Source organism: Podarcis filfolensis (assembly GCF_964270895.1).
Source record: "Podarcis filfolensis genome assembly, chromosome: 4".
Classification (NCBI taxonomy): domain Eukaryota; kingdom Metazoa; phylum Chordata; class Lepidosauria; order Squamata; family Lacertidae; genus Podarcis; species Podarcis filfolensis.
Genome location: NC_139607.1, coordinates 85,777,965 through 85,791,714, shown reverse-complemented (window position 1 = coordinate 85,791,714; position 13,750 = coordinate 85,777,965). Strand labels below are relative to the sequence as shown.

Genomic DNA, 13,750 nt, shown 5'->3' with positions numbered 1-13,750 from the left:
ATTCATCCCCTCTCCTTCTGTTTCATCTCAGAGGTTATCCCTTAAATTCCCTCCTAAATTTGGTCAACCCCCCACAAAATGAAAGGGTTTAAGGTCAGTGAGAAAGAAGAGGATTGGTTTGAGAAGATATTGAATTATTGGGTAGGTTTGAACAATTTGGGGCAATTAAAATATTAAAAGTTAAATAAACCTTGTGGATGAAGGAGTGTTAATGTATATAAAATTGTACATATGGTTGATTTGAATATGCTATTATTGATTATGTATACCCAATGTATCAGCCGCCTGGGGTGTTTCACTGTTTGTGTTTTGGTTGCTGGTAAAAAATATTAAACAAAAAAAAAACCCACAAAAGAAGGCTAACTTTCATTTAAGTCAATATTTAAATACTAATTTTATCTCAGAGGACATTCTTAAATGTATGTTTTTTAAAAAATCTGAAAATAGTACTTAATTCTGTATTTTTGACACATTTTAACAAGAGCTGCAATGCAACATTTGAAAAAGTTTGAAATCTATTAGTTTTAGAGCTGCAGGTTGGTCTGAGAGGTGAAATCAGGGCACCTTGCTTAGGAATTTGCAACTGTTAGGTTCTTCAAGCATCCCACAGTTGCCCTACTGACAGCAGCCGGTTCCCCCAACTTCAGTTTAGCAACACTGGGAGAAGTTGTTTATGGATTGTGCTGCTTTAATGAGTCACTCTCCTTACTGGTTCTTTGTAGTTCCAGAAAACATCAGCGGTGACATGGAGTCTGCCATGGCTGTTGAGCTGAACCCGTGGGTGGAATATGAATTTAGAGTTGTCGCAACCAACAAAATTGGGACTGGAGATCCAAGCGCCCCCTCTCGAGTGATCCGGACCAAGGAAGCAGGTAAGAGATGGGAAACAAGAACTTTGAAATGACTGTGATACATAGGCTGTGCTCACACGTGGGGTTTGTTCTGCTACTTTTACTGTTTATAATGCTACAGATTCTGTCAAGATCCCCAACGTTCCTTATCCACGGCAGTACCTGTGTTGCATTATGGGACTGTAGCTTTTTAAAATCAATATGCCATGAGTAAAGAGATCAATAGCGGGAGTTGCTTTGAGGGCTCACAGATATTTTAATCAGAAAGTAACGTGTGAAATGTTTTCTGAACTGTGAGGCTCCAAAACGTAGGTGGGCCTAGCAGGTAAGCCTGCAAAGTATTCCTTCAAAAAACTGGCTCATGCGTTGGCGGCTTCCAAATAATACGTTGTTGCTTTAATAAATTTATATTAGATTTTAATGGTTGGTTTCATTCAATTAGCTTTGCTCTCGTTCCTAGACAATTACGCACCTGATACATTGAAATGCAGCACATTCTGGCCTGCCTGCTTATCGGTGTGACGTATTAACAAGGCGTTAGTCACTCAAGGCTGGTTTTTATGATGTGCCTGCCATGTAGAAACTCCCGGAAACCTACTTTCGTGTGGTCGAGAGCTCCCTGTGCAAAAGCTGCTCGCCCCTGTCCTGCTATTCTTGTTTTCTGGGTTATATTTTTCGAAACTTGCTTAATGTTTTTTGTTCTTGATTATGTTGGGGCTTTTGTTTTTCATTTAGCTGCACTGATTTTTGCTTCATGTGTTTCTATCCTGGAGAATGGTCCTGAAGTTCCCATGAGTCTATTCTACTGTTCAAACAAAGCAGATCTGGAAGGGACTATAGGAAGCTGCCTTAGGCCTAGTCAGATCACTGATCCATCTAGCACAATACTCCCTACACAGACCAGCAGCAACAATCCAGGATTTCAAGACAGGGTCCCCCACCCACACCCCAGGTGCTACCTGGAAATGCCAGGGATTTTGCTTAGGACCTCATAGGTAGTATTTATTATAGGAAAATCCTTGGGCTGACTTGGATTGTCAAACAAAGACACCAGCCAAGAATACAGGAGCAAAACAGCAGCCTGTAGGCCTGATCTTTATTTAAAATACTGTTGCAACAGGACTTCCGCCCACCACATGGAAGAAGCCTCGAGCAAAGGATGGCTCCAGCTTTTATAAATTTTCCCTTATACCCATAACACCCTTAGTGTAGCGGCAGCAAGACGCGTACACGTACAGTCGATTAAAAGTTGGTTTTATTCCAAAAAAACCATGCCACTTGTCCAGAGCTCTCTGCCCCCGTGACTTATGGCTACCCTGATGATGACTCAACTAAATCCTCAGCGTTCTTCCTCTTCCTCCGGAAACAACGTGTGAAAACAAATCTCTTCTGTCACTTCTGTGATGTCAATTTCCCCTTTTCTTGTACCCCTCCTCTTCTGCGTTCTTGCACTGGCTCGGACAAGCTATCGTCTGCTAAGTCCTGTGTTTCTCTGGGCTGTGAACTCACCCCTGTCCTTTCCTCTGATCTTCCCATAACAAACCTCCCTTCATCCCCTGGGCTGTTGTCCACATCTGGCAGCTGCTGATGTTCGCTTGCTGGCTCCAGCCTGACGCTTGGTGAAGCACGATGCATACTGTGGAGGGACGAAGGTGGCGCTGTGGGTTAAACCACAGAGCCTAGGACTTGCTGATCAGAAGGTCAGCGGTTCGAATCCCCGCAACGGGGTGAGCTCCCGTTGCTCGGTCTCTGCTCCTGCCAACCTAGCAGTTTGAAAGCACGTCAAAGTGCAAGTAGATAAATAGGTACCACTCTGGTGGGAAGGTAAACGGTGTTTCCATGCACTGCTCTGGTTCACCAGAAGCGGCTTAGTCATGCTGGCCACATGACCCGGAAGCTGTACGCCGGCTCCCTCGGCCAATAAAGCAAGATGAGCGCCGCAATGCCAGAGTCGGTCACGACTGGACCTAATGGTCAGAGGTCCCTTTACCTTTACTTTATGTCACATTATGGGAGGGGGTTTCTGGCAGAAACCAGATCATCAAGTTTGCCTCCATCTCTCCCTTGCCCTCCACCTCACACCCATCAAGTGATACAAAGGAAATACTTACAAGTTCCTGGGTTTCTTGGTCAGGTAATCACACTTCTTTGTCCTGACGAAGAACCTAATCCATTCCTGAATGCTCTGCTATTGTCCACAGGATGACTACCTATCTGTCACCCATTTGCCAGTGATTATCTCTTGTGCAAGAAGCTGCTGAGTACGTGATCCCAGGTTTCAGAGCTTATGGCTGTCGCTACCCATTTCCCAAGTTCCCCCTTTGGTAGCCATCTTTCCCCTGTGTAAAATGAGGTTGGAATGGTGTCGATCTGACGTAGGGCTGATTTTATATGAATATTTGAAGGTTTTGCTGCATGAAGGAAGGTGAATACTATGTAACCTTGAACAAGATACAAAGTAGCAAAACTGTGTGGTTTTATGGAGATATTTACAAAATTGAATGGTGTCGGTTTGGGAGAGGGTCTGGGGGTGCAGTATCCCATTTAACTGGAAACAACGCCCCCCCAACTTTTATAAAAATTCTGGTAACACACTCAATGCTAGTCCTACTCCTAGTAGATCCACTGAATTTAATGAGCATTGCTAACTTCCAGTGGGTCTACTCTGAGTAGGATACAACCCTCTGCATGCAAACCAGATGTTCTGCTACTGAGGTATGGCACTTCCCCATCCTGCTCCCTCCCTGCATGGAGAGCAGGATTTATATGTTAAGAAATTATAAATATCCTGAACCTCCCCAGAATTCTTCAGCCTTGCTGTTCGACTATAGCTCCCGCATCCCTGGCCTGGCTGTCACTGGTGGAAGCTGTAGTCCAGGAACAAGGAGACCAAAGGTTAAAGAACACTGAGCTACACCAGTTCTGAAGCAAGCCGGTCACCTGACTCACATATATTTTGCGAAGCTATTTGCAGATGTCACAAGCAGGGTAAAGGCTCTTCAAGACCAGAGCTGTCGCTGTAACACAGGAGTAGCCCACAGATGTCACTGAACTACAGCTTCCAACAGCCCCAGCAAGCATGGCCACAAATGCTGTAAAAAGAGGAGGTTTGGTTTTTCGCACCTGAAAGGGTTCTGCTGGTGTGGTTTTGGGGATACCTGGCAGTTACAGAGAGCTTCTGCCTCTTCTTTCCTTTTTGACTACAGCCGCTCCTTGCACGTTTTGCTCCATTACAGTCTAATGGGAAAGAAGGAAAAACGAGATAAAAAATACATGAGCGCCTTCTCAGAAATGCATGTTTGGAAAAGCTTTTACCACCCACGTTATGACTTAGATGGTTTCCCCCACGACATATGGGCTCACTCGGTCAAACAGAAACGGTCTGGCTGCTCCTCTGATTAGCCAGGCAGCACAAATCAAAGCAGACATGGACATACAGAGAGGGCAGCTTATCTCAGGTGATAGGCTGCATCCCTGAGTCCGTGTTCCTTCTACGTTTCGAACGCATATCCTGCATTCTGTGTTTTAATGGGCCAGATGTGTTTTAGGCTGCAAGCACATAATTTCCACACCACCTTGACTTATGAAATTTTCATGACACAGGTTTGCTGTGATTTGCCTTGGTAGCTCTCATGCACCCACCCGATAGCCGTTGCTTTACCAGTCAGGACATCTTATCTTTTCCTTCCATCTTCATAATAAACATACACTCCTCAGCACATAGTCAAAGTAAAATAGGGATATTCTGTGCTTTCAGGCTGTGCTTCTGGTTTGGATTTTTGTTTGAGAAGGCTCAGCTATGGCTGGGCACTCCGTAACTGCAAATTAATTACTGGTGGATGGTAGCGACTTTATGATGACCATTCGCGAGAGGCTCAGATTGGGAAATTCAGTCCCCAGACTAGTAATAACAGCCATCATTATTATTGATAGCATTACTCACATTTATATGCCACTCTCCTGTCACTCGGTGCACCTCAGAGCAGCCTGGTCAATACTTTAAAAAAATAATAATAATAATTTAATAAAAGTACATGACATACTTGAGAAAACAGCAACCAGAGGATTATAACAATCAAACAGGAAATCATTAAACCATAGATTTTTCCCACACGGGCCTCAAAATATCCAACTATAAAAGAACCGAAAGAGGAATCAGCTACATATTCAATAATCTACTCCAGTATCAGATATCTAGAGAAGAGAGTTGCTGCTGGGAATACAGAAATTGGCTATCGCTAATCTAGAATAATGCTTTGTTGCTCCATAGGGAGTATGAATCCAGTAAATGTTATGCCACATAGGGCGCCTGTTTGCCTGGCTAGAACAAAGCTATAACCAGGCTCCCTGGTGAGATGGTTTTTTCTTTGTTCGCTTGCTTATGTACAAAGGATTTATTACATGGGAGAGTGTTCAGAAATGGCATACGCATACACACCTTTGTTTATTTAACAGGTTCTAAGTGGTTTACACACAAAAATATTTCACACCCGCAGTTTGAAGTGGTACAGTCCATGCTACCAGTTCCATATTCTTCTGCCTATAGACCACATCAGGAACGTGGCCCCCCAGAGCACAGAGGATGAGTTAGACTCAGCGACTGAACTAAGTTAATGAGTGTGGCGTTTGCCTCCTAGGTGGATCATAAGGAAAGGGTTAAAATGAGTGTGATGTGATTGGCCAGTGGAAACTGATAGGAGGAGTTAGGGTTAGAGGGGGAGTTGTGTGAAAGTCAGTTGAGAGTGGGGAGTTGAAGAAGGAAGAAGGAGGATATAAGTGTGGGTTGGTCGAGTTGTGTGGTGAGAGAGTGAGAGGAATTGTTAGGTGGAGTCAGATAGTTAGTTGGGATAATCAGTTTGAAGTTGTTAGGAACGAATAGGACAGTTAAGGAACTAAGATTAAGAAACTGCCAGGAAAAATTAACTGAAACCATAAGCTTGTTCATGCCTATAAAATAAACTTGATTATTTGTTAATGTTACCAACTGACTGGACTCCGTGCGTACCCGTGAGGAGAAACGGGGTGGTGGCAGTGAAGAAAGCAATCACAGTGATGGCACAGGGTCAATAGACCATCAAACGTCTGGGGGCCCTGTGTGATCGCCACAATGAGGGACCAACTCTGCTGATGAGAACTGCCTGTCAGAATCGAGAAAGGGCACTTTGACACACACACCCCTTTTTGGAGAGGACTCTGTTAGCTCTGAAGGAGAGGAAGAGTTGGAAGGTGGCCAGAGCGTTGCTAGGCAATCAGCAGATAAGCAGAGGTCTGAGTCTGGGTTGAGTGAGAGTGAGGAGGAGGGGGAGGTCAGCCTCTCAGTCCCAAAGCCTTGCATTTGGATAAAATCAAAAGGCAACGGAAGGGCAGGAGGGGAAAGGCAGGAGTCTGGTGTCCTTCCTGTTGTAGGAGGAGTGAAACCTCAGACTGACCAACAAACGTAATTGCGAACAGGCAAAATGCTGGGCTCTGGGTGTGTCTTTTGTAAATAAACCTTCATAAAAACTGCTGGAGAGCCAATTACTTCTTATCAGAGCTTGCTTGTCTGCTAGAGATCATTACAGAGCAGGCCTCAAAATGTCCTGTAAAACACAGCCAACAATGCTCCCCATGAGATGTGCATTGCAGAGCAGGGGTGGAGAGCCCGCTGCCCTCTCATGAGTATGGCCCATGATTAGCAATGTTGGGAAGTGTAGTCCAACAACATCTAGAGAACCACATTCCTGTTGCTGAGGAACATCACAAAAGTCATCATTTGGAAATCTTGCCTGTCAGCACTGAACATCTTGCAAAGGATCCCTTATAAACCTCTGAAGAAGCCATTCTCGGCAGTGGATATCATGGGTAGGGCTGCATTGCTCTCCTGGCTTCCCAACCCCTCGTGTCACTGCCACAGGAAGGAAAGGGGCGAGGCAGCAGGGAGCTCAGCATGGTGGCAGCAACGTGGCAGCAGGAGCGTCATTTTGGCTCTGCCACCACACCCACACCTGCCAGTCACCTCTTTCCATACTGTCTACACTGACCTGCTGTGGTTCTCCAGAATTTCAGTTGGAGCACATTGCCATCCCTACCTGTAGATGCTGGACATTCTGCATGTGAAACAAATGGTCAGCTGCTGACCTATGGCCCTTCCCCAAAGGAAAGAGGATAGATAGATAATAGATGGATAGAGATCCCAGAATAATCTCATCGGGAGCCTGAAGAATCCTGGGTCTGGATGGACTAGTGTCTAGAGATAATTCTGAGATTGTTAATTCTCCAGTCTTAAATTTTCTGCACTGGGCTTTTCACGATGAGTTGTAAACAAGAAATAGTTCAGTTATTAGAAGCAGTCTGATAACAGCTACTGATCTCCCATAGGCAATAGTTACAGTTGCCAACTATTGAAAAAGAATATTGGAATATTTGTGCAGGGCCTATCTATCCAGAATAGATTCTGTGGTGGAGCCTGGCAGTAAAGCTGTGTGGAATGGAGCAAATTAAGGGGCAGAGCTCAGGCATAGACAGAGCCTAAAACTGTCTGTTCACTTAAAATGTATTTTAAAAGAAAACTCATTTTCATTTTTTTCATTTTTATAAATTTATTTACCGTATTTTTTGCACCATAACACTCACTTTTTTCCTCCTAAAAAGTAAGGGGAAATGTCTGTGCGTGTTATGGAGGGAATGCCTACGGGTGGCATGCCTACGGATTTTCCTCCTCTAAAAACTACGTGCGTGTTATGGTCGGGTGCGTGTTATAGAGCGAAAAATACGGTATTTGGTTTTTGAAATTTAAGTTTCACAATCAACATACATAATAAAAACAAGATTCCAAAGAATCTCCTGGACCTCCCCTCCTTCCCTTTGTGGGTCCTATTGTTAGTCATTTTCTCCTGCATCTTTTATAATAATCCAAATCTTTTACATCTCCATTATATCCAAAATTCACCATTGAACTACAAGTGTTATTCCATTCCTACTAACGATTTTAACTGTTTACAATGATTTGGCGCAATTCTCTCCCCGATGCTTTTTAATATCTTTATGTGCCCCCTTGCCCAGATTATCCGGAGCTTTGGGCTGGGCTGTCACCAGTATGCTGATGACACTCAGCTCTATCTGCTGATGGATGGCCACACCGACTCGGCCCCAAACACACTGACCAGATGCTTGGAAGCTGTGGCTAGATGGTTTCATGGGAGCCAATTGAAACTAAATCCTTCAAAGACAGAGGTCCTATGGCTGGGTCGGGATGGCATGGGGATGAGGGACCAACTCCCTTCTCTTGCGGGGGCCCAATTAGTGCCATTGCCTTCCGTTAAGAGTTTGGATGTAATCCTTGACGCCTCCCTTTCCATGGAGGCACAAGTTACAGCAACAGCCAAGGCGACATTTTTCCACCTTCACCGCATCAAGCAGTTGGTCCCTTACCTTTCCCACCCCAACCTGGCCACAGTGATCCATGCAATTGTCATCTCCAGGCTTGACTACTGTAATTCGCTCTACGCTGGGCTGCCCTTGAAGCTGTCCCAGAAACTCCAGCGGGTGCAGAATGCTGCAGCGAGGCTCCTCACGGGGTCTCTGCCATGGGAGCATATTCACCCAGTGCTTTTCAAACTGCACTGGCTCCCGGTAGAGTACAGGGTCAGATTTAAGGTGCTGCTTTTGACCTTTAAAGCCCTTCACGGCCTAGGACCCTCGTACCTACGGGACCGCCTCTCCCGGTATGCCCCACGGAGAGCCTCAAGGTCCATAAATAGCAACACCCTAGTGGTCCCGGGCGCTAAGGAAGTTAGATTGGCTTCAACCAGAGCCAGGGCCTTTTCAACTCTAGCTCCGGCCTGGTGGAACGCTCTGCCTCATGAGACCAGGGCCCTGCAGGATCTGATTTCTTTCCGCAGGGCCTGTAAGACAGAGTTGTTCCGCCTGGCCTTTGGCTTGGAGCCAATTTGATTCCCTCCCTCTCTTTCTTTTTTCCTTTCCTTCTCCTCCTGCGTTGAGGCTACATTTTATTTTAATGTTGTAATATTTTAATGTTGTATTTTAATTTTGTTTTTAAGTTGTAATCATTCAACTTGTTTTTATTATTGATTGTAAGCCGCTCTGAGCCCGGCCTTGGCTGGGGAGGGCAGGGTATGAATAAAAAAATATTATTATTATTATTATTATTATTATTATTATTATTATTATTAGATAAATTATAAATTTTCCCCATTACTTATTAAAATTTTGGACTTCCTGATTTCTGATTCTTCCGGTCATTTTTGCCATTTCAGCATAATCCATCAACTTAGTCTGCCATTCTTCTCTGGTCGGGACTTTATCTTCTTTCCATCTCTGGGCAAAAAGAAAAACCCATTTTCACCAGTACAGCACAAAACCTTGCATGCAGAATGCCCGACTTGGGCCCCAGGGTTATGGGTGCCCAATGGCGCCCATGATGTAATGTGATGTCATTGCAACGGGGTGGCAGGATGGTGCGGGGTGCCTCAATTCTCCCTTCCAAAATGTTGGGGACTATGGAACAGGCTTAGCATCCAGCCTAAGTCCCTCCTCTCTGGTCCTGCCACTGAACATCTCTTTCTTCAGCTTATACTACCGTAAGATCCCCTGGGCTTGAATCAGCTGGCTAGGTCCCAGCTGAACCACAATGCAGCTGAGCCAAGGTGAGGCAGTTAACCCTTCATAGCCTGGTTCTCCCGGGAGCCTTGTAGCTCTGTTGGAGATCCACTAGATCCTAACCTGCTCAACCCAGAGATCTTGCTTCCTTAATATCTTACCATTTCACACAATGGTGTCTGTGGTGGGTACCAGCAAATAAGATAAAATATAACATAAAGCAACCCTATAAAATATAAAGAGCATGCTAAACAAGCTGGGGTTTTTTTAAAGCCAGATCAATAAAACAGCCAGTTTCATTGCTGCTATTAGTATTATGTTACTTTTCCAAATTATTTTTATTACTATTATTAATTCATCATCACATCATCGTAACTTTTACAAACTCCTATCCCCTCTGTGGGTGAAGGCAGCTCTGACTCCATCGCTTCTGGCTCACATGCATATTTTACAGGTCTACGAAGTTAGAAAAAGAGCCTGGAACATGAATTTAAACATGCAAGACATCCCGCTAAAGCAGTTGGGCATTTGAAGCCTTGGGGCACGGCATCAATTACATTATCTATTCATGGGGAAGTAAGAGTCGAAATTGAGTAGAATCAGAGTTTACCCTGCTAATCATGCATGCACACTGGATTCCATGAGCTAATAAGCTGGTGACATTTATCAGTAGCCGCATATGTGCAGGAATTAAGGAGGGCAAAGAGAAAGCCTGATTCAAAATTAGATCTTCCAAGGAATAAAATGGTGGAATAATGAGCTGCTTCAAACCAGCTTGTTTTTGTTTGTTCTTTATCTGGATGAGGGCAGTTTTAATTTTTTCCACCTATTTTTGTAAACGCAGACACGTCTCATTTTGCAATGCAGATGATGATCGGGCAAACCATTCTTAACCACCCGAAAAGCCCTATCTCAACATCAAGATTATTCTTCCAGTTTAATCCGAACTTGGACTGTTCTGAAAATACAATCAAACAAAAACAGGCTGCTAATTTAGATAAGGGTTTAACTCAAGCTGACCAGGTATTGGTCTTAAGCTGTGCTACATATTTCTAAAGGCATTTTCCTGATTGAACCCCACAACAAAAAGAACTCACTTGCACTGAAGTTGCCTGTGGCTGGATTGATATATATCTGTGTGTTTAGTTTGTGGAGGTTTCTGTTCTCTTGAAGGACTGTTGCAGCACAGGCGGGCATTTGTTTGTTTCATATGAACTCTCTTTGTGGGACTTCCAGCAATTCAGTCTTCTCCCAACCTCTCAGCTCTCCCCATCAGCAATATGGAAATAATAATTCTGACATTTTTTTTGCAGGGGCTGTTGAGAGACTGACATACATTGCAACAGGGCCCTGTTTCCAAACCAAAATCAGCTGTCCCCACTCTGGAATTTAAAGTTATTCAGAGTCAACTGAGCAAACCCTCCTATAAAGGAACCTCTGAATTGTCTGGGACAGAGGTGTTCGTAGAGTCACTTAAAAATGCAAATGGAGTCCAGAGAGAAAAGGAACTGATAACAAGAGTTATCATGGTAGTATCTCTGCTGCAGAACACGTCATGCTCCTTCTGGGGTAGTTTGTCCATCTTTGGTCCCCACCCTGCACTCAGCTCTCACCTGTGGCTCCTAGAAGCTGTCAGCATCCGACAGAGGCTGCACCCCGGGAAATGGCTTTGACTAGCTAGCTAAATCAAGTGAGGGTAGCCAATGGGTCTCAAACCCTTGGTGAGTTAGGGACTTCCCCTGCATGTGAAAACAGACTCTGGAGGATTGAGTGGATGAGACCAATAGTGGGTCCAGTAGTCAAGAAGAAGGCTTCCACCCATGCTTTTGAGGGAAGTGAGGGGCAGATGGGACTCATCAACCTGGGAAGGTAGCTCATCTAGGAGAAGGAAAACTCTGACCCTAAACCTCCACTGTCTCGCGGGATATCTTCAGGAGAAGAAAAGACTCAGCAGTAAACTCTATGCAAATCTAGAATGGAGTCCCTAAGATGGTTGGATGGTGCCTTGTATGCCTCCTTTGGGCAACTCCTGCAGCCTAGCTGGTGCCAAACATATTGCTCTGTTTTCCTTTGGACCACATCGGTCTTGTGGTCTGGGCAGCCAAGGAGCTCTATACACACTACCCAGTCTTGTGTCCTGAGGAGGTCAGTTTGGTGCTGCTAATGCAGTGGTTTGGCTTCACCCGCAGAAGCACACTCCATTGTCTCTTGAGACAGACGGAGGCCAACAACAAGCCAACATAGTGCCCTGCAGATGCTATTGTCCTACAAGTCCCAACATCCATTGGCCATGTTGACTGAGGTTGATGAGAATTGTGGTCAGTAAGATCTGAAGGGCACCATATTGGCTGCCGCTGGCCTACGAAGTAATACTTGGTAACATGGCCTTAGTGGAAGATGAGGCAAAAGCCCCTATGATGCAAACTTGTCATTTAAAATTGAAACTAAATGTACTTCAGGAAAGCAGTGTTTGCATTGCATTAAAAGGGAGGGAAAGGGGGAAATGTGTTCAGATACTGGCAACTCATAGGAATCGCATTTCAAGCTCCCTACGATGCAATGCGTGATATATGAACTAGATTCTGTAATCTTCACACACACACACCCCACTCCCTGCTGTTTTCCACTTGTTCAGATATATTGGACCAACTCCTTTGGAAAGAAGTGACACATTTTCACATCTAATCCCAGAATAGATGAGATGGGAAACGTCTGCCTAGGAGGGTGTGAACTTCAGCGGTGCCCTTTCATACCATGAAAGGGTTTTCGTTTAACATTTGTTGGCTTCTCTGATGTGTACCGCAAAGTGAAAAGGAAATAAATAAATAAATAAATAAATAAAGATATAAAGGAAAAGGAAATGATGACAACAAAGAAATTCAAGAGTCTGCTGAATCGCCAGGACGCTTTAGTCCATTCATCAGGAAAGCTTTGTCAAGCTGTTGACATTCCTGTTTTCTTAACTGAGATCAAGCACCATGAACAAAAGGGGCTTTAACCACAACGCAACACTTAGCATCATGCACACAGGTGCGCACACATAAATAAACTTCCACTTTTCAGGCACCTGGCTACTGCTAGCTATTCCCCCTTAGGACACATGCCTCTGTGGATGTTTTCAGACTTGTGATGCCAGGTGGAGGAAAAAAATGATTTTGTTTGAATTTTAACAAGAAAGCTTCTAATTTGGGAGGGTGCGGGGCGGATGAGAGGAAGAACATGCCATTGTGCAAGGAATTGCGCTGATGGAAGAAGACACTTAGTGCTCCTTTGGATAGAACCCCATGTGTATTATTATTATTATTATTATTATTATTATTATTATTATTTCTGTTATTTCTGTTATTTCTGTTATTTCTATTTCTATTATTTCTTTATTATGTGCCCTTCACCATCAGATCCCTGAGTGGATTACAACCAGTTAAAAGTCAATATTAAGAACAGTTTAAAGCAAATGACAGTCACGGGAATAGAGTGGTTCCTAGAAATAATTTGCCAACCTGCATTCTTTTCAGGAAAACTGCTGGCAAAGAAAATACACGTTACTCAAAATGGCACACAAAGATGTACTCGTTAAGATAAATTTGAACCAAAACATCAATGAATTTTTGTGAGGATTCAAACGAATAACCTGAACTGTGGGGAACTGAATTTAAGACTTTAAAAACAAGAAACTTACACAACCCGAACTGATGACCCCATCCGGCTAGGGATGGATGGACCTAAGTGTGTTGACTCGTGTGTGTGTGTCATTCCAGTGTGCCTCCAACTTGCGGGGGGGGGGGGCTGTCCATAGTGAGCTTGTGCATTTGAGTACCTTAGTTTTCTGTTGCTGCTGCAAGGTGTCAAAGGATGTAGGTAGTTGAATGCTTCAACAGGCTTCCGACATCACTGGCTTTTGCCCTTGCTGTCCAGTCAACACTTGCAGAGTGCTAGATAATCTGTCCATTCCTTCACTTGCCTATAAGTTGGCGGAGCCCCTTCTGCTTCTGTTCCTCTTCCCCGAGTGCCGCCAACCACAATGTATCTTTTCGTAGCAAAGATGTTCCACATTTGTCCTCCTTTCTCTCTAGATTAATCTCACCCGCTGTATCCTGTGCCCTTTGCTCCAGGGTCCTGTCTGATCTTAATTATGATAAGAGCCATATTGACAATTAAGAGACAATAATAACTTTAAGGCAATAAATTACCAAGACAGACGGAAGGATAGCAGGGGAAACGGGGGCAAAAGTGACTTGACCAAGGTCGCACAGTATGCCACTAGCAAAGCATGGTCTAGAACACATAATCAGACTGGCGCT

The 13,750-nt window shown here is 44.3% G+C and overlaps 1 protein-coding gene across 3 annotated transcripts in view; it reads left to right on the top strand.

The window, feature by feature from the left end:
* CNTN5 (contactin 5) overlaps positions 1-13,750 on the top strand; it is a 669,997-nt gene that overhangs the window by 624,252 nt on the left and 31,995 nt on the right. For all 3 annotated transcript variants that reach the window (XM_083609589.1, XM_083609587.1, XM_083609588.1), the window contains one exon: positions 723-872. In XM_083609589.1, coding sequence (XP_083465715.1) covers positions 723-872 — 150 coding nt within the window. The remainder of the gene's footprint in view (positions 1-722; positions 873-13,750) is intronic.